The following is a 21674-nucleotide window of genomic DNA, read 5'->3' on the forward strand; positions in this document are numbered from 1 at the left end:
TCCTCGGTTTTGAGTTTTTGCTCCTCTAATTTTATTTTTGCTAACTCTAAAGCTAATTCACTTTCCCTATGAGTTGCACTTTCTGCTTGGCTAGGCTGGCATAAAGGTGTATCACTTGCCAATAGTTGTTCATCAATACAATGTTGTAATATTTCATTCACCAAAGTCCACTTTTTATCTGCGACATTTAATTCTAGGCCAAATTCCTGGCCTAACAATACTAAATTAGACTTTTTAAGTTTCTTTATCTCTACCACTGAAGGCTCCCTTGCCAGGTTCTGCATTTCAGAAGACATCACTAATAATTTTAGCTCCCAGCCAAAGAAAAAATTAAAAAATAAAAATTGGAAAAAAACAAAAATTTGCACGGCCCCTAACACAAGGCCACACTAACCTTAATCGTGAAGGGATCCAGCTGGGTGTCCAGTCAGTGCAAGAATGTCCTTTGCTAGATGAGCTGGACCCTAGGCTAGCACACAACCGTTCTGCGGAAATAAAAAATTTTAATTTTGGCACTCAAGAATCTAATTTTTTACACTTATAATGTTCCTCCCGGACTGGCCAACCACTTGTTACAACTGATATGAGTGGGGCTTCTATGGGGTACTGGTACTATTAAGGGGTATAGGTAGTTAGAAGACAGGAGTATCAAATATGGGAGAGCTAAAAGGCCCGGCCCCCAAAATAAACTATCCACAGTAGTAATAACTTGCTACAAGACCAAATATGTTCGTCTAAGGGTTGATCACTGCGCTCCCACCTTGGAAGAAGAGATACTCTGTAATTCATGTACTTATTTATTAACCCGTTAACAACCCCCCATATACACTCACACCAATAACAATAATAATAATAACTTTACCACACTATCTTACGTTAAAAGTCTTGGTCCACGTAGGCAGGATACAAGGTTTACACTAATAACAAGCTAGGGTAAAGTACTACTGGATAAGCACTGAAGCTGGATGCAGCTTAGGGTAGTGAAACCACGTGGGACCCTAATACAAAACACAACACTTAGGGGTACCCAAACACTGGCAAAATACTATCCCCAGGTCTCCCCAATCGTTACTACCAGAGTAGGCACACTTACACCATATAATACTTAACTTAAGGGTACAGGAACTTCAGGTAAGGGAAATAAGTAAGAGGAGAAGGAAGGAGAGTAGGGATACAGCCACAGAGTAGGTCTTAACCTCACGCCACCAGCCAAGAGAAGACCGAGCTAGCCACCAGCTGCCTCCCTCATGTTGTGGTGCCGGGAGGAGCCTAATTGATCGTGCAGCTAAGCACATTAAAGATCTTCCCCTATGCAACGTATTGTTACTTTATGAATGATTAGAAAGTATTAGTAAGCAAAGTTGGTGCCTATGTTATTATTTAATAATCAACCCCCAGCTCAGTCTTTAAATGCTCTTTGAGAAACAATAATAGTCTTACGTCTGGCAGGGAAGATACAAACAATTGACATTCTAGATGCCCAACTGTGCTACCAGGAAGTTTAATAGCTCAATTTTGACCTCTGGTTTCCACTGGAGAACCCAGGGTCGTAACAAGGTGTCTAGAGACGAAGTGGAAAAAATGCTCAAGGAGCTAAATAAGAACAAAGCAGTTGGTCCAGATGGAGTTTCACCACAGGTTCTGAGAGAATGTGCACCTGAGCTCAGCATTCCTCTTCAACTGATTTTTCAGGCATCCCTGTTTACAGGAGTTGTAGCTGATGTGTGGAAAAAGGCTAACATAGTTCCAATCTAGAAAAGTGGAAGCAGGGAAGACCCCCTTAATTATAGACCGGTATCATTGACAAGTGTAATAGTCAAAATATTGGAAAAAATAATTAAAACTAAATGGGTAGAACACCTAGAGAGAAATGATATAATATCAGACAGACAGTATGGTTTTCGATCTGGAAGATCCTGTGTATCGAATTTACTCAGTTTCTATGATCGAGCAACAGAGATATTACAGGAAAGAGATGGTTGGGTTGACTGCATCTATCTGGACCTAAAAAAGGCTTTTGACAGAGTTCCACATAAGAGGTTGTTCTGGAAACTGCAAAATATTGGAGGGGTGACAGGTACGCTTCTAACATGGATGAAAAAATTTCTGACAGAGAGAAAAATGAGGGCAGTGATCAGAGGCAATGTATTGGACTGGAGAAATGTCACAAGTGGAGTACCACAGGGTTCAGTTCTTGCACCAGTGATGTTTACTGTCTACATAAATGATCTACCAGTTGGTATACAGAATTATATGAACATGTTTGCTGATGGCCTCTGTGGTGTAGTGGTAAGACACTCGCCTGGCGCTCCGCGAGCGCTATGTCATGGGTTCGTATCCTGGCCGGGGAGGATTTACTGGGCGCAAATTCTTAACTGTAGTCTCTGTTTAACGCAACAGTAAAATGTGTACTTGGATGAAAAAACCATTGTTCGCGGCTGGGATCGTATTCCAGGGACCTGCTTGAAACGCTACACGTACTAGTGGCTGTACAAGAATGTAACAACTCTTGTATATATCTCAAAAAAAAAAAAAAAAAAATGCTAATAGGAAGGATAAGAAACTTAGATGATTGTCATGCCCTTCAAGATGACCTGGACAAAATAAGTATATGGAGCACCACTTGGCAAATGGAATTTAATGTTAATAAATGTCATGTTATGGAATGTGGAATAGGAGAACAGAGACCCCACACAACCTATATATTATGTGAGAAATCTTTAAACAATTCTGATAAAGAAAGAGATCCAGGGGTGGTTATAGATAGAAAACTATCACCTGAGGACCTCATAAAGAATATTGTGCTAGGAGCCTATGCCACACTTTCTAACTACAGAATTGCTTTTAAATACATGGATGGTGATATACTAAAGAAATTGTTCACGACTTTTGTTGGGCCAAAGCTAGAATATGCAGCGGTTGTGTGGTGCCCATATCTTAAGAAGCACATCAACAAACTGGAAAAGGTGCAAAGACATGTTACTAAGTGGCTCCCAGAACTGAAGGGCAAGAGCTACGAAGAGAGGTTAGAGGCATTAAATATGCCAAAACTGGAAGACAGAAGAAAAAGAGGTGATATGATCACTACATACAAAATAGTAACAGGAATTGATAAAATCGATAGGGAAGATTTCCTGAGACCTGGAACTTTAAGAACAAGAGGTCATAGATATAAACTAGCTAAACACAGATGCCAAAAAAATATAAAAAATTCACTTTCGCAAACAGAGTGGTAGACGGTTGGAACAAGTTAGGTGAGAAGGTGGTGGAGGCCAAGACCATCAGTAGTTTCAAAGCGTTATATGACAAAGATTGCTGGGAAGACGGGACACCACGAGCGTAGCTCTCATCCTGTAACTACACTTAGGTAATTACACACACACACACACATATACAAGCATCAAACTTTGAACTTGAAGGGTGTTAAAACAATTTGGCAGCTTCAAGACAATATACATGACAAAGTGCCAGAAATACTGTACAGTGTAGGAGTTAAAATTTTATTTTGTAAGAGAAAACAAAGTGAGGACAAAGACATAGAAAATAGTGACAACATGAGAAACATGTTAAGAGTAAAAATAATTACAGGTACTGTATTAAGGCTCAAAATATCATATTTATCTACGAAACAAAATTAATGTTTCATACCATAAAGAAATTCCTGCTAAAGAGTTGTCCAATTTGGCTATTAATAGACATTTTATTTTAAATTTCTTTATTGCATTTAGTACAAAACTCTCCAAGTTGGCATTCCTCAATTTCACCAACGGGCTTACCAAAGCTTTCCTTTCTTTCCCGATTGATTAGTTCTCTTTTTAACCTTCTATATTCAGTTCGGATCTTTCTTTTCATTCTTCGCTGATAACTCTGTTGTTCCTCTTTGGTCAATGCATCTTTGGTCTCATTTTTTCTCTCTGAATAGATACATTGCAACTGTTCCTTCCTCAAAAGGTTTAGTTCTGATACAGCTGTTCTTTTTACCCAGGAACCTTCAAATTGTGTCATAAAATCATTTTCCTCAAACTTAAGGAGTACAGCTGTGTTATTTTGAGATACACAAGTACATTTAATATTCTTTTTCTGCATAGTTTTTTGCTGTAATTTTTTATCTTTAATTTGTTTTGCAGATGTGTGATCATAAGGCAGCGTAACACCACCCATTTCCAGAAATTCATCATTTAAACAAGACATTCGCTTCATTTCTTTTTTACTCTTCATTTTGAGAAGGTTGTTTTCAACAGCATTTCTGGGTTCTGCTAAAAATTCAGAGATCCCATCTTCCTGTGATATCTTTTCTTTATCACCATCATTTTCTGGAGATTCTGTTTCCGACTTCCTTTTCTGCTTCTTCCTATTTTTATCTATCTTTTCCTGACCAATTTCATTAAAAGTGGATATATGGCTGGCCTTATCATTTTCAAGAGTAGTGTCCTTCCATTTCTTACATCTTTTTATGTTAGGACACTGGCTATTATTTTCAGAGCTCTTTCTTTTTGGCTTCCTTCCAGATATACCTATAATTTCCTCACTACTTACATTTGTGGCTAGATCACTTGCCTCACCACTGTCAGGCGCTGCTTCCTTCCTTCCTTTATGACTTTTCATGTTTAAGCGTTGGTTATTGTTTTTAGAGGTCTTTGTGTTCTGCTTCTTTCTAGCTTTGCCTATCTTTTCCTCACCACTTACGTTAATCATCGTTAAATCACTGAACTCAGAAATTTCAGAAACCATTTCTTTCCTTTTTTTACGACTTTTTATGTCGAGACACTTAGCACTGTTTTCACTCAATACTAACCCACCTGTATTCACTTTATGTTTTCGTTCCTGATTTTTATCATTCTGACTCTTTATTAGTGTTACTCGTAAATCTTTGTGTGCTGCTCTCTTGGCTGCCATTAGTTTGGTTTTCATCTGAAAAAGAAAAGGCCAAGTTACTCTGATAAGATATGTTTAAGAGGATATATCTTACATATAGTCCTATGTTTGAGTAACTTAATTTTAAAACATCCAATTTACAGTTAGAAAGTATCTGAACAAGAAATTTTAGTAAAATATATATATATGACTAAGCACTAATGATTTACATCAGGCAATTGAAGACCACAGCCAGAACCTGGCCTCCTCACAGAAGCACGAGGAGCTGGGGATTGTTTAGATCACCCCCACCGAGAAAGCATCCAAAACGTGAAGTAATACAAACAACTGCAAGGTTCACATAAAATAAAACACAAAACAGCCTAATGACTTCGCAGACGATTCACACAAAACTAGCTTGAATGTTCAAGTGTGCAAGGATGCCAACTGGTGGCACCTTGGATGCTCCAGGCTGCTCTTGCACCAGTCATGAGTCTACCAGAAAGAGGCATTTCATTACATTCAATACTTGTTTTCTGAAAATGCGTTTCATAGCTCACTGAAGTTATTTAACAACAGACGATAGAAAACATGAACCTGATCAGGAATGAGGAGAGGAGCAGCTACACGAGATGCCAGCACTCAAATACACCTCTAAACCCCAGAATCCAAATAGCAGGCCACAACAGGTTAGCAAACAAAGCAACCTAAGCTATGAGCTTGTGAACAATAAATGCCTAAGAGTAGATCACAGGATGGCTAGATTGAATGACACCATGGACAATCTTAGATAAATGAGCCTTAGAACAGGGAACCAAAGAAACCAGATCAGCAAACAGGTAATTCACCAAAGCAAAGCGGGTTTGTTGCACGTAGTGATGAACGGCCGCAACCTGACACAAATGGTGCTCCCTCTGGCTGAAGATTTGAGATGGTATGGAAAGGGGGGGGATATGGATTGGTGACCAACCCCTTGGATGGACAGGGACTGAATGCTAACATGATTGAAGTGAGATTGTTACTCTACCATCTAACCCAAGTGGTTGGAGGAGAACCAACAAAACATCAACATTAAATGAATGAAACAATAGCTCGGTGAGTCCCGGTGGTTCCCTTAAACTATCTTGCTGAGATACCTCCCAACTACTAGATTGCATCAGTGGTGGAGTTCAGTTTTGCCAACTGAGGACCAAAGTCATAAATTGCCTCACCCCCTGTGGGGGTTTTCTATTTTGCTTTCCCAACTGCAATGCATACGTCACTAATGTACATGTGGCAGACGCTTCACGAAGCTGTCAGATTCAGCAGAGAAAATACGAGAGCAACCGTACAGGGCCTGGGAGCAAGGTCGAGTTAGAGTCCTTGAGGGTCTCTTCTCGGACTAGCCTCACCTGGTCCTGGTCCACGTTGATCGTTGGAATCTCCTCAATGCTTGAAACACTTTAACCCTTAAAGTGCGCATCACTTCATATGAAGTGTAAATCGTTTTACCAGTCAACTGCGCTTCACTTCATATGAAGTGTATGGGTACCGCGCACGATTTGAATGGCCCGCGGTGTAGCTGGGGGTCCCATACGCTGCCCAGGGGCTCTAGTAAACAGCGGCCATTTTGAAAAAAAATCCAGCTCACGATCCGATGGCATGGGAGGCCTCAGTTTAGCGAGAGTCACCATGGCGAGCGCACGGTCAAACGCCTCACGGGCACGCACCACTCAGTCCCTCACCCCAGAGCAAACAGCCCACGAATTATTCTCTGAAGGTGAAGAAAGTGTGTTTGACGATTCAGACAACGATGAGGATTACACACAGTTGTCGGGTGATAGTAGCAGCAGCAGTGAAAGTGAGAATGACCGCCATGCCATGGCGAGGCCTATACGCTCTCCCATGCCTCCTCGCCCATTTTCTACCCCAATTCTACCACGACCTCACAGTTCCTGTGGATATTTTCTGTTTGAGGGTGACGAGTCAGAGGGAGGTCACTCCTTTTCTGGGTTTAGTGACTCAGATCAAAGTTTTATTGAGCCTGTGGCTGGTACCAGTGGTGTAACTGGGCGAGAAATTGTCGCGTCAGCAGCATCTCGCCCGGCCAAGCGCCACCGCATGGCACCACATGAGGGACCAAGACCCTCGTGTTCACATGCACCCACCTCACGTGCACGTAGCCGCCGTGCTTCTCGCAGACGGTATTCAGCTCCTGGTTGCCGGTATGCATCGCTTCCTCGCCGTCTTTCCTCTGCATCTCGCAGGACGCCTGGTGTACTTGAGTGGAGTGATGGTGACGATTTTATTCCTAATATTCCTCACTTTGACGATAAAGATGTAGGGATTACAAACCTTTTCCCTAATCAAGGTGAGGACATGGCTGAGATGGAATATTTTACAGCATTCTATGATGAACCACTCATGGAATACATTGTACACCAAACGAACCTGCATGCTGCTTACCTGATTGAGAGGGAAATCACAGAATTTTCACGACTGCAGTGTTGGAAAAATACCACAGTGGCGGAAATGTATGTGTTTTTGGCACTCTGTTTGTTGATGAAGCACTGTCACAAACATGCAATAAATGACTATTGGAGCAAGGACAAGACAATACCAACACCTTTATTCTGGAAATATATGTCACGAGACAGGTTTCAGATACTCCTCAGGTGTCTACATTTTGGAAGTGTTCAGGACCGAACACCTGATGATAGACTGTGGCGAGTGAGGCACTACATGAACGATGTTATTGGAAAATTCAGAGATTTTTACATACCAGCACAGAAGCTGGTGGTTGATGAATCTCTCATACTTTTCAAGGGACGTGTTCCATTCAAACAGTACATTCCCTCAAAACGAAACCGATTTGGCCTGAAATTTTTTGTTCTTTGTGATTGTGAGACAGGATACGTGTTACACATGATTCTGTACTCGGCTAGTGATGTAGACATTCCCGGTAACGACGAACATGGATTCTCGGGGAGTGTAGTGAAGACCATCATGGCTCCGTGGATGAACAAGGGACACATTTTATACACAGATAATTACTATACAAGTCCCTTGCTAGCTCGGTTCTTGCTAGAAAATAGAACCAGATTGGTTGGTACAGTAAAGCCACAACGAAGGGAAATGCCTGTGTTTGACAACGACATTGCAGTTGGTGAGTGTCAGAGAAGGAAAAGTGATAACATTCTGTCAGTTTGGTGGAAAGACAAAAGAGAGGTGAACTTGTTGACAACAATTCATGATGGAACAATGGTGAACAGTGGGAAAGTGAGCCATAAAACAAACGCACCACTATATAAGCCAGACTGTGTTTTAGACTATAATATCAACATGCGGTTGATTGATAAATCAGACATGATGATTGGCACTGCAGAGTGTGTGCGGAAGACATGTAGGTGGACGAAAAAAGTGTTCTTCCATCTTGTGGACATGAGCATGCTGAACTGTTTCAACATGTACCTTGTGAGAACTGGACGTAAGCCCACTTTCCGTGACTTTGTATTTGATGCTGCAATACAGTTATTAGGAAAGTTTGCAAAAGATGTCCCAGGTATTCAGCGGCCCATCATAAACCCACTGTTGCAGCATGCTGGTACTCCACGCCTCGCTCACACTGAAGGCTTCCTAGCACACAAACTTAAGTATTTGCCACCTGGTGTGAAGCGTGCAATAGCCCAACGTGATTGCTTGGTGTGTAAAACAACGACACGTAGAGACAAGAAACGGAAGCTTGTGCAAACATGGTGTGAAACGTGTGGTATCCCACTATGTGCTGTCGACTGCTTCAATGACTACCACAGTCTAGAAATCTTCTAAGTGTGCTTCAAAGTGTGTATAGCGTGTGCGAGTGTGTAAATATGTAAACATATAAGCAGATAGCGTGTGCGTGTGTGTAAATATATACAAATATAAGCAGAACATACAATATAATAGACTGTAATGACATATTATATTGCCGTAATTGAAAACATTTGTGTGCGCCTGTGTATACTCAAATATGCAACAATTATTGATACAAAATATGTTCAAACAGTATTTGAAACACAATTAGTGAAAAAAAATTAGATAAAATGCGCTTAGACATTGTAAATAAATAGCGCGAAAATATATTTGTGGCAACTCTGGCTGTTTGAGGACCGCGCGCAACACCTCCCGGGCGTGTACTGCATGAGCGAACATGCAGATTGTGACGTCATCACCGAGCTTCTCGGCTCTATTGCAACAAAAGTAAGTACAATAGAATTTTTTTTTTATTTTTCCCGTGATCAGTGAACAGAACTTAACAGATTAGCAAAAAAAAAAAATTTTTTTTTTTTTTCAAAATGACATGCGCCTGTGTGGATAGCAGGATATTAGACCCCGAGCATGTTAAGGGTTAAGGGACTCCTAGGGTCCTCATCACATTTATAGATTTGTGAATAATAGGCAACTCGGTGTTGGAGACACCTGGAGCTGAAGGCTTGAGTAAATAGTTGGCAGTATTCAGAAGTGGTTCAACGGAAACACCGCATAAAGCTTAACAGTAGTTTATTTACTAACTTAACCACTAATACAAAGGGTGCTTGATTTACTTTAGATTGGCGTCAGAAAGGTTATGGTTGCATTAGCGAGACTCATGACGTCTGGCTAATCGATTCGGATCCACTCATAGAGAAACACCTAACTGAACACAGTTGAGAGCCAATCATTAACACGGCAAACCCAACTGCCGGTGTGCAAAGGGATTACAAGAGTTCCAACCGGATACTCGGGTAATGATGATATGCAATAAATCAAAAAGGCACTGTCAATGGGACAGGCAATAACATGCACAATAGTAATATCACACAAAAACTAAATGTGTGGTGTATGTGAAGCTCACATTCACAGACGAGTGTAATGTCGTGATACCACACAGATAAACACACATACACCGTCGGGTGCCTTCACCTATACCTGTGTCAGGTATGAGAAGGTGAGAACTGTGGTTGATACCTCAGATCAACACAGACAGACACAATAAAACAATGACAAGATTTTGTACTTACAGGTAGGCTACCTCTCTTATTTACTCACTCACTCGGGCACATTTATGCAAGAACTCATAGGTGGCCTGACAGCTGGTTTCCTCGTTATGACGTGAGACCATTGACGACAGGCTTTCCCACAAAAGATGTCACTGGCGGTGAGTAAGGGTGGTGATGTCACGTAGTACAGTGAGAGCGGTGGCTGGCGGGCTACACGCTCGGGACAGGTGGCGGCTGGCGGCGGCTGACTATATGGTACCATGCGGTACACTGTGGTAAAGTCACACACAGGTTACTTAGGCAGCGGCACTGCCTTAGTTCACTCTAGGTCACTCACAACGACCTCTACTTGTCACCAGGGGTTACCTGATACCAGTCTGTTTCGCTCTGGTGATTTGTCACTAGGCTTCTAAACAATATAGTCACGACCGCGATTCCGGGCGAGCGTTGGTATGTCGAAAAGACGCAGAGTTTAACTTGACGGTGAGGAATAGACGGTGTTCTTCTGTCTATTGGCCGATAGACAGAACAGGACACGTCCTCTATGCATGGGCTCCCTCACGTGAATGCTCTTGCCAGCGACTGTAGGGCATCTCGTGGGACACACACAAGGGATTACAATCTGCCCAATGGCATTGCAGCAAAAGAGCGGGAACCAATCATATTGATCGTTCCCTGATCAGTAGCAGAGGTGATGTCATGAACACGTCACGACCACATCACAGTTGTTATTCTCCATCTCGCCGGTCAAGGCTGACCCAAGAGGTCAAATCTGTCGCCTGAGCTGGCATCCCCTCTCCCTCTCTCACGCCTGGCACCTCCTGTGTACTCTCTGACCCTTTGTAGCAAGTATGCTTAACTTCCCTGTATCCACGTCCTACCTGGACATACGGTGGCCTCCGTATTATAAACGTATTCCTGGTTATGTGGGCATCCTGGGGACACCCAACATGACAGATTACTATCCAGAGTTAACAGAGATAGGGCTTGTGCACGAAATCGGTGCACTGTGCACTGCAATGAGCCATTTAAGTCAGCTGTGGGAGAATCCTGGGAGACCATTCTCTCACCCCCCTCCCCTTCACAGAGGTGTAGAGATCAGATGACACTATGCCACCTCACAGAGAGAGGCATCCAGAAAGTCAGCAGACCAATACATATCATTACTGGGTTCAAAGAGACTGAAGCCTCCCAATCTGCCAAATGAACTCCCCCAACAATGTAAACAAATGATCCAGCCTCTTGAAACACACACACGTGCTCTTTTGCCCCATCCCTCCCACCAATTTGAGAAGGATTGGTTTAGGTGGTGGGGGAGGGGGAAGGGTAAGGGGGGGAAGCTCACAATGTCCACTAACTGGAGCAGATGTGCATAAGAAAACCCCAATTGATGACCTGGAAGAGCATGGAGGTGGGAAATCAGGGAGTCACACTATGGCTCACCCAGGAATTTTCATTTTGTTACAATCTACGCTAGTTTTCCAAAACAAGACCCCTTGTCTTGGAAACTACCAACAATTATAAATCTAAAACTGACCAGGGAGGAGGAGGCACTGCAAGGTAAGGTAATTATCAAAAGGAGGCACCAAACCGGGAAGGCTATTTAGCACCATCAAAGTGCGAAATAATCAGAGGGCGCTAAATATCACCAAGAATGCCAATACGAGAACAGAAACGCATAAGGCAAATGATATCAAAAGTATCCGATTCACCAAGAATTCTATCGAGGGACAAGTGACCGCGAGGGATGGTCGGAAAGCAAGACACACCCTCGCCCTGGAAGTCCGGACATTCAACAAGGATTTGCACAACTGTAAGAGGGACAACGCAATTTGGACAATATGGAGCAGGGCGGCTCTCCATTAAGTGACCGTGAGTTAAGTGAGTCTGGCCAATCCGCAACCGTGCTAAAGCAGTTTCCCACCACCGGTTACGGTGGTAGGAGGAAGGCTACGGGGACACTTGAGAGTACTCAGCTTGTTACCAACTACAGAGGACCAACAACCCTGCCAACGGGCAAGGATGGAGGAATGAATAACATGATAAAATTTGGAATAAGGAATACCTTTACAGGAGATGGGACAAGAACGGATAGCTTCCCTAGCAGCAGCATCCGCACGCTCATTTAAAGAAACACTAATCTGGCTGGGAACTCAGCAAAACTTTACTGATTTAAATTTACTAGAAATAAGAAACAGCCAATGTCGAATCTAAATGACCATCGGATGGACAGGATTAAAGGACCCTAGAACCATGAGGGCACTACGAGTCAACTACAACCACAAAGGAGGAATGACAATGAGAAAGCAAGTGACGGAGAGCATAGAGAATAGCATAAAGTTCTGCTGTGAAGATGCTAGCCTCCAAAGGGAAGCGACACATATAAGTGAGGTCAGGAAAAACAACAGAGTAGCCCACACCGTCCACAGGATTCAACCCATCGGTGAAGATGGAAATAGAGTGGGAGTGCGAAGAAAAGTGCTCAAGAAAAAGGCGTTTCAGAACCGTAGGAGGGGTAAAAGCTTTGGTGATGTGGGGTCAAGGACGTACAAATGTTTGGAAGGGGGGGGACTCCACGGAGGCAAGGAAGGAACAATACGAGGAGAAACAATAGAAATACGGACAGAAAGAGAATCCTGTAAGCGAGATAACCGGACAGAAAGAAGGAGGCGATGAAGAGGAACAGGAACCACAGGAGGGGTAAAAGTTAAAGCACGACAGAGGCAAGAAGAAGGATGTTGTAAGGACCTAACAAGATAGCAAAGACAGTAGCGATCACGGCGGTCCCAGAGAGAGAGGAAGCCAGTTTCAACATACAAACTGAGGTCGGAAGTCGAACGAAAGGCACCAGAGCCGAGATACAACCCAGTATGGTGCAAAGCATCAAGACGGCAAAGAGTAGAAGGAGCAGCAGAAGAGTATGCAGGGCAATCATAACTGAGTTTAGACAGGACGAGAGAGGAGTGCAAATAGAGGAGCGTGCGCCTATCCACTCCCCAAGAAGCATGGGACAAAACCTTAAGTAGGTTAAGGGCCTTAGAGCATTCAACTCGGAGGTAAGAGACATGGGCTGACCAAGACAAACAAGTGTCAAAGATTAACCCCAAAAGCTTAGCGGAATTCCTGTACACAAGAGGATGGCCATAAAGCAACAAAGAGGGATGAAGAACGACATGCTTCCGACATAGCACAAGTGTTAGACGCAGAGAACCTGAAGCCATGATCAGTGGCCCAAGATGACATGGCATCAATTGCAAGTTGAAGCCGCCGTTGAAGGAGAGGCGAATCATCACCCCGACAGCAAAGGGTAAGATCGTCGACATAGAGAGCGAAGAAGACACAGAAGAGAGGAAAGAAGACCATTGAGGGCAACCAGAAAAAGAGTAGTGCTCAGAACACTACCCTGGGGCACACCGTATTGCTGAAAAGAGGCAGAGAGAGTGGCAACAAGCCTCACTCGAAAGGAACGACGAGAGAGAAAGCTTTGGAGAAAGAGAGGGAGACAACCACGAAGGCCAAAAGAATGAAGTTGGGACAGAATATGATATCGCCAGGTGGTGTTGTAAGCCTTTTCCAGGTCAAAAAAGAGAGGCAACAATGAAGGTCCTCGCAGTAAAAGCTGTATGAATATAGACCTCCAAGTTCACCAGGACATCAGTTGTGCTGCGGCATTTGTGAAAACCAAATGGAGAAGGGGAGAGGTGATGATAGCGTTCTAAGAACCACATCAGACGAACATTAACCATACATTGAAAGAGTTTGCAGACACAACTCGTGAGGGCCATAGGGCAGAAGTCCTTAGGGGATCTTGATTTATCTTGAGGTTATCTTGAGACGATTTCGGGGCTTTTTAGTGTCCCCGCGGCCCGGTCCTCGACCAGGCCTCCACCCCCAGGAAGCAGCCCGTGACAGCTGACTAACACCCAGGTACCTATTTTACTGGTAGGTAACAGGGGCATAGGGTGAAAGAAACTCTGCCCAATGTTTCTCGCCCGGGATCGAACCCAGGACCACAGGATCACAAGTCCAGCGTGCTGTCCCCTCGGCCGACCGGCTCCCCTAGTAGGTCTGGGATTCCCCCTTTCCCCTCCCGGGGAGGGGGGGGGGGGCATGCGCAGACAGCGGCACGACGATGAATGACGTCATACTAGTTTGCTCGTTTTTGTTTGGGGAGTTCTATCCACTCATTCGGCTTTTGGTTGCAATTTTCACCAGAACAGGGGTTTGTTTTGGGATGCCTACCTTTCTGGGTGCCTAACCCGGTCAATGGCAGACATAGAATGCTTCCAATTACACGGGGGTTTCTATAGGCCATTGCTTCCCTTGCCTCTTTAGAGGGGGCTAGGTTCTGGGTCGTGGTCCCCGGTAGGCCCAAAAGAACTACATACACATGACTGATGCCAAAGTCTGACATTAGCATATCAGCCTAGTAAGCTGATATCCTAATGAAAAAAAAAAGGGGACTTACCCAGGAGATGAGATGCTAAAAAAGGGGACTTACCCGGGAGATGGTCGGTGCTCCACTCCTCAACTCGAAGTCGAGACAACAGGCTGCAACCGCCGACCTAAAGCGACACAAGCCCGACTGGGTCCCGGAACGTGCACGAGGTAGTGTGCAGCCAGGACTCTGTTCGACCGCCAAAAACCCCGTGCCCAAATGTCAGCCCAAGACATATTGCCAAAAACGGCAACAAGAGCAGCAAACTTACGAACATCATGGACACGGGGATAGACCGCAAGCTGGTTAGATTTAATTACCTTGCGGACAACCTGAGAGACCCGAACCCGCGAACAGGGAAGGGAAACCGGATCAACCCAAAGCGCATTCCTGGACACACAAGCCAAGGCGCACAGATAACGTCAGAGGGCCACAACTGAACACAACACATGATGAACCCCAGCTTGACAAACCAAGCATCAACAACCCAAAGACCCCTCCGGAAGGCAGCAGTCTCATTCTTCGCCAGAAAAGAGAGAAACGGCTGCAGACAGACATACCTATGACTACGACCAAAAGAGCAAAAGCCTCTGTGCCAGAGACGAGCATGAAGCTCCGCCACATGACCCCCAGAGGCTAATGCCAACAGAAAAAGAGCCTTAGCAAAACAATCCTGAACCAAAGGGGCCACAACAAACCACAACAAATGCACGAGACAGCTTGCGAAATGGTGTAGAAGTAATGTCGATACCGAAAGCAAGCTGCAGCAGCTCCGCCAGCGTCGCACGATACGAGGCGACAGTATTAGGCATAAGATGATGGTCCTGGAACAACCAAGAGAGAAAGAACAACACCACCCGAACCGAAAGCGAAGAGCAACGACGAAGGGTCAAAAAGAATCTGAAGGACCGCCAGGAAACCTCATACTGCCGCTGAGAGGAAGCCTGCAGGTGGGTAACCAACACGGAAGCCTCCTGATCACCACAGAGATGTGATAAACACGAGTCAAAACCCACCAAACGCGAACAATCATGGAGAAGAGCAAACCAGTCTTGTACCAGACCGGGCCGATCTCCAGAAAGAGGCGGAGCCGCGGAAAAACCTCTGGGTTCGAACACCAGGCAAGCAGCGCCTGAAATCACGGCTGGGCCAGCCACTATGGGGCCATGAGGACTACTCGCCCCTGGTAAGTCTCCGAGCGAGCCAGGACCTGGAGCAACAGCTGAACCGGGGGAAAGAGGAACAGGAACCCCCCCTCGACCAATGAGTCGGGGTTGACCATCCATTCCGTGGACAGGGGAATGAACCAGGACAGGCCATCCGCCTGAATGTTGGACATGCCCCGGACGTGAACCACTAGGAGAGTCAAACCCCGAGAACTCAGCAGACGAATCACCCAAAGCGACCAACCCCAAAGAGCCAAGGATCGCATCGAATCCCCTCGGTTTAGGCAATGAACTACCGGGGAGCAGTCCGAATGGAGCCGGATCGTCGATCTGCGGGCGACCCGAACCCTCTGAAGCGCAAACCACACCGCCGCGAACTCCCGCACCGTGCTGCGGACCCGACAGAAGGACGGACCCCTGCCGACCCTTGGCCGGCTTGGTGAGCACTGGTCACAAAGCCCCAGTGAAGAGACGACACATGGAGCGAGGGCTCGGGAAGGCGCCAAGACACAGAACCCCGAAAACCCCGAAAAGGAAGCTGGCGACGCAGCAGCCGACACAAAGCCCTGGGGGACGAACCCAGCAATCGCGAGAGAGATGGAAGGGATGTCCCCGAAGGATCCAGAACAGCCAACGAAGCCAAACCTGACCCGGCGGGTAGACGAAAATCGAAAAGTTCAGGCTCTCGCACAGACCCTCGATCAACTGCCGGGAGATCCGGTAACCCCCAGAAACAAGCACAAGTGAAACCGTAGCTGAAGAAGAGACGCCGGAGGAAGAGACCAGGAAGCGGTCCGAGACTCCCACACAAGACCCAGCCAGGTTCGAACCTTGGAGGGAACCTGACGGGGCATCCTCCAGTTCACCGGGAACCCGAACCCGGCGAGCTGGGAAAGCACCAAATCCATGGCGAGCAGACACGTGGCCCAACTGGGAGCCCATCCAGCTTCGTCGAGGTAAGCCAATACCCAAACACCTAACAGACGCAGACGGGCCACCACAACCCGTGTAAGGCGTGTGAACACGCGAGGTGCCAGATTAAACCCGAAAGGGAGACAACGAAAGCGGTAACTCTGATGCCCCACAACAAAACTGAGCCAGTCCCGGAACCCTAGATGAATAGGCATGTGCCAATATGTGTCCTTGAGGTCCAGGGACACCATATAAGTGCCAGGCTCCAACAGAAGCCGGACCTAGGACAGAGTGGTCATCCGAACTGAGGGGCAAGAAACCCAAGGGTTTCTTGCTCCTCAGCCCGGAATGAACCGCAAGTCCTGAATGAACCGACTAGTCCGGAATGAACCGCAAGTCCGCACAGTCCCGTTTCGGAACTGGGAACAGACGGGAAACCCACCTGAGAGACGTCATCGTTTTGACCACGCCCAAGTGCACCCACTCCATGATGACCCGACAAAGCGCAAGAGAGAAAGCCTGCCCCATCAGCCCCGAACCCCCTAAAGGTGAAGGAGCCACCCAACACCACCACAGGCTGAGAGAAATGACCCAAAAAGCCCACAAATCGTGAGACCAGGCGTGAGCAAACAGAGGAAGCCTCCCCCTCACCACCCCATCAATGGGGTGAACTGCGAAAGGGCCGCTGCCCTTTACGAGAACCTGACCTGAGCACAGAGCGAACACCGCGCCGACCAGGCACAGGTGGGACCTCAGGCGACACCGGCACCGAACCTGACACTTGAGGCCTACCCCAACGAACGGAACCGCGTGCCCTGGCACGACCCCGCCAGGAAGCAACCACCCCCCCCCCAGTTCCCATGGAGCACCAACAACTCAGACATAGGGCGGCAAGTGGATGAAGCCGCCTGAATATAACACTCAACCACAGAAGCCTCAAAAAGCACAAGACAAAAGGGAGAAGACAACCTAACATCCTCCACAAGCCAATCTGAAGACAGCTGCAGGAGGGAAAATAAACACAGGCCCAAAGCTAAAAAGCCACGAGCACGTAAGTCCTCAGCCACAAGTGCAGCCAAAAGGGAACGAACCTGCTCAGGTTCGTTCCCTTTTGAACGAACCTGAGGGAACGAACGAAAGGGAACTGAACGGAAAGGTTCCCTTTCAGGAGCCTTTCCGTTCTTCTGAGCGGGGCTCAGATGAACGGAAAATCCAGGCGAGGTCCAATGGAGCCCAAAGCCCCCAAGTTAGCTCCTCCCCAACCCCAGGAACCTCCACTCCAGGCTCTAGGGCCGAGTTGTCCGGCCTCACAAGAAAAAGCCGGGGCAGCCAAAAGAGCCGGAAGGGAAGGGGGCCCACTGGTCAGACCCCCGGAGCATCGGCAGGAGGAACAGATTCGAATGCCTCCGCAGCCACCCCAGACAGGGCAACCCCCGAAACTGCCTGAGTCTCAGAAACCTCTAAACCCTGCCCCAACACCGAAGCCCTCAGACACTTCGGGGCCGGAAGCAGGGGGGAAGAAGGGAGACCGAATGAACCGCCAAAGGGGAAGAACGAGGGGGCGCAGACAGAACCAAGACTGAAGCGACCAACACCCCCATGTCCGAGTCCCCATAGGAAAAGCGGGGCAGCCTCGGGGCGTCCGGGGAAGAGACAACCCGAGAGCGTTACAATAACCTAAATCTACCCTGCAAGGCGCGTGCTGCCTGCACCGAAGAATATCATCATCAGTCTGGGTGAATTGAGTCACAAACAAGCAACACAGTTCGCAAGACTCAGGGTCGAATGTGTCACCAACCCAACAGACGCAAGGGTCTCCTACATCGGACCCGAGAGCCCCCGCAGGGCTTTCCAGGGCCCCTAGACTGGGTCTGCTAAGGGTTATCCCATGCAGGGCACTGCTAACCGGTGTTACGGACCCGAGTCCATCGTCGGAGCACGGTGCAATGACGACAACGCCATCTGTGAGTCCGCTCCCGAAACCACCTCCAAATGGACGACGCCATCTAGTGGTGACAGGATATGCCGGCAATAGGCGCTGGATTACCGTCTTAATTGGCTCGTAGAGTAGCCGCTGCTGACCTCTGGTGAGGTAGTGCTTAGACAGTGAACGCCATCTATGGAGTGAAGAGGTGGACGTTTCTGTCTAAGCTAGTAAGTGATGTTTCCTAGTGGTCCCAGGTAGTGTCCCAGTATACTAATGACTTGTCTGCTTGCAGACTCGACCTGGGACTGCTATGTTGGACGATGGATCAGTCTACCCAAGGCAGCCAAGGTCTCTTCACCAGTCTGCTTTGAAGAAGCTGTGAGCCACCCCCGGACGAACTCTGTTGAGAGTGTAATAGCCTGCCTGAGGCGTGGCAGTGTCGGGAATCGCCTTATCCGGGGCTGGCTGATGGAAGAGACTAGCCACTGTGGTGCTTAATGAGGAGAGTGACCAGCAGGTCACACGAGGCTCCTGCCTAGGGCTCGCAACCCTAGTATCGGTCGTGGAGTGGCCTAAACAGCGAGGCTGATCAGTACCTGCCAGCTACAGGCTGGATTGTGGTTGAAGGCCTCCACGACGAAGCACCCAGTGAGACTGTGATTTGGCTGGCCTGTGGCCAGGGTAGATTCGTGGTAGTCATTGTGGATTCATCGTGGGCAAAGGAAGAAGGAACCAGGGCTACCCAGAGTGAGCATCGCCGAGTATCCAGTGTCTTCGGAGGAAGACGGAACTGTACATATTTTGTGTAGTTATTATCCCTGTGTGTGACTGTATATATATATATGGTGGTGGAAAATATATCTGAAGGAATATTCTTATAATTTAGTGTACTTGTATACCTCCCCCGTTAATTTTACTTGCATTACGGAGCTCACCCCTTGAAAGCCTCTACTAACTTGGGGCCGGATACCCAAACTCTACTACCATCAGAGAAGAACCCGGTTGCGTCCCAGTAAGGCCGTAAAAACCGGCGCCTCAAACTACCAAGCAAACTGCTAAAAGCTGAACCCACGGGACGTATCCACTCACGAGGGTGAAGCAGGGGGTGCCACCACACAAAACGTCCCTAATATAAGGAGGGCGGGAGAGCACAAGGCAGACCCCCCCCCCTCCCACCAGGCAAAAACAAAAAGAAAAGAAAAACCATGCAAGTGGACAATGTACCCAGAGGGAACAGAGCCGGCCGCTGTTATAGGTGAAAACTAGCTACGCAGTACCCCACGCCCCACCAGTACAATAACTACCACTTACCCCAAGGCAAACAAAGGAGGAAAACCCCCAATCACTAGCAGTGGCCAAACGCCAAGCAGCGAAAGGCCAACAGAGGTAGACCCAAGGCGACTTGTGGAAGAGAACGAACCCCAAGCCCCAAGCGTGGTACTTACAGGGCACTCAGGGAAGAAAACCCTAAGCACATGCAGCCCAAGTACCTTAGAATATTACTCCCAGCTCACACAACCACAGTAAGAGCAGCACTGAAAACAATGAACAGCACTGAGAGAAGACTGGAGCTAGAGCCACACGACCATGCATGATCCCATCAGCCGAGGAACTGGGGTGGGGATCGCCGGCACAAGGATCTGGGGCTCCCCCTTCCCCCTCCTAGGGAAGGGGGAGCTGCGCAGACATGGCGCAGCTCATGTGAATGTCATGCTTGTTTGCTCATTTTTCTTTTGGGGAGTTCTGTCCACTCGTTTGCCGATTTTCATTGTTAACCAGAATAGGGGTTTGTTTTGTGGTGCTTACCTTTCTGGGTGCCTGTCCTGGTCGATGGCAGATATAGAATGCTGCAAATCATATGTGCATTCTATGGGCCATTGATACCTGGTTGATACCTGGTTGATGGGGTTCTGGGAGTTCTTCTACTCCCCAAGCCCGGCCCGAGGCCAGGCTCGACTTGTGAGAGTTTGGTCCACCAGGCTGTTGCTTGGAGCGGCCCGCAGGCCCACATACCCACCACAGCCCGGTTGGTCCGGCACTCCTTGGAGGAACAAATCTAGTTTCCTCTTGAAAATGTCCACGGTTGTTCCGGCAATATTTCTTATGCTTGCTGGGAGGACGTTGAACAACCGCGGACCTCTGATGTTTATACAGTGTTCTCTGATTGTGCCTATGGCACCTCTGCTCTTCACTGGTTCTATTCTACATTTTCTTCCATGTCGTTCACTCCAGTACGTTGTTATTTTACTGTGTAGATTTGGTACTTGGCCCTCCAGTATCTTCCAGGTGTATATTATTTGATATCTCTCTCGTCTTCTTTCTAGTGAGTACATTTGGAGGGCTTTGAGACGATCCCAATAATTTAGGTGCTTTATTGCGTCTATGCGTGCCGTATATGTTCTCTGTATTCCCTCTATTTCAGCAATCTCTCCTGCTCTGAAGGGGGAAGTGAGTACTGAGCAGTACTCAAGACGGGACAACACAAGTGACTTGAAGAGTACAACCATTGTGATGGGATCCCTGGATTTGAAAGTTCTCGTAATCCATCCTATCATTTTTCTGGCTGTCGCAATATTTGCTTGGTTATGCTCCTTAAACGTTAGGTCGTCAGACATTATTATTCCCAAATCCTTTACATGCTGTTTTGCTCCCATGCCTCTGTGAGGTTATCTTGAGGTTATCTTGAGATGATTTCGGGGCTTTTTAGTGTCCCCGCGGCCCGGTCCTCGACCAGGCCTCCACCCCCAGGAAGCAGCCCGTGACAGCTGACTAACATCCAAGTACCTATTTTACTGCTAGGTAACAGGGGCATAGGGTGAAAGAAACTCTGCCCATTGTTTCTCGCCGGCGCCTGGGATCGAACCCAGGACCACAGGATCACAAGTCCCGCGTGCTGTCCGCTCGGCCGACCGGCTCCCCAACCGACCGACCGACCGACCGGAGGGGGCAAGGTTTTGGCTCGTGGTCCCCGGTAGGCCTAGAACTCCACCCACATCGACTGATGCAAAATAGTTAGGGTATCCATATCAGTCATGGATAGCTCTGGCAAGCCAAAAGGGCTCCCTCCAGAAAACCAGTGTTGAATGTAATAAAATGGCATTTTCTGGGTGAGCCCCGGAGGCTTCCTGAAGCTATCCGACCTAATATAATGCTTTATTAGTTTAGGGTCGTCAGTTACAGGAGTCCTTTGCCTACCAGGGACCATGAGCCAGAATGTGGCCCCCCCTCAGAGGCACAGGAAGCAATGGCCTATGCATACCTACACTTAAGTTATGTCGCCTGACAGCTGGGTGGACAGCACTTCAGATTCGGTCCTGAGGTTCCGGGTTTGATCCCCGCTGCAGGCGGAGACAAAAGGGGCAAAATGTTTCTTTCACCCT

General features: G+C 47.2%; 1 protein-coding gene across 3 annotated transcripts in view; it reads right to left on the bottom strand.

Annotated features, from left to right (window-relative positions):
- Window positions 1–3698: 3698 nt before the first annotated feature.
- Window positions 3699–21674, bottom strand: part of LOC123772177 (uncharacterized) — a 68838-nt gene continuing 50862 nt past the window's right edge. For all 3 annotated transcript variants that reach the window (XM_069311293.1, XM_069311292.1, XM_045765229.2), the window contains exon 3: window positions 3699–4911. In XM_069311293.1, the coding sequence (XP_069167394.1) occupies window positions 3706–4911 (1206 nt within the window). In that variant the 3' untranslated portion in view covers window positions 3699–3705. The remainder of the gene's footprint in view (window positions 4912–21674) is intronic.

Source organism: Procambarus clarkii, chromosome 69, assembly GCF_040958095.1.
Source record: "Procambarus clarkii isolate CNS0578487 chromosome 69, FALCON_Pclarkii_2.0, whole genome shotgun sequence".
Lineage (NCBI taxonomy): Eukaryota > Metazoa > Arthropoda > Malacostraca > Decapoda > Cambaridae > Procambarus > Procambarus clarkii.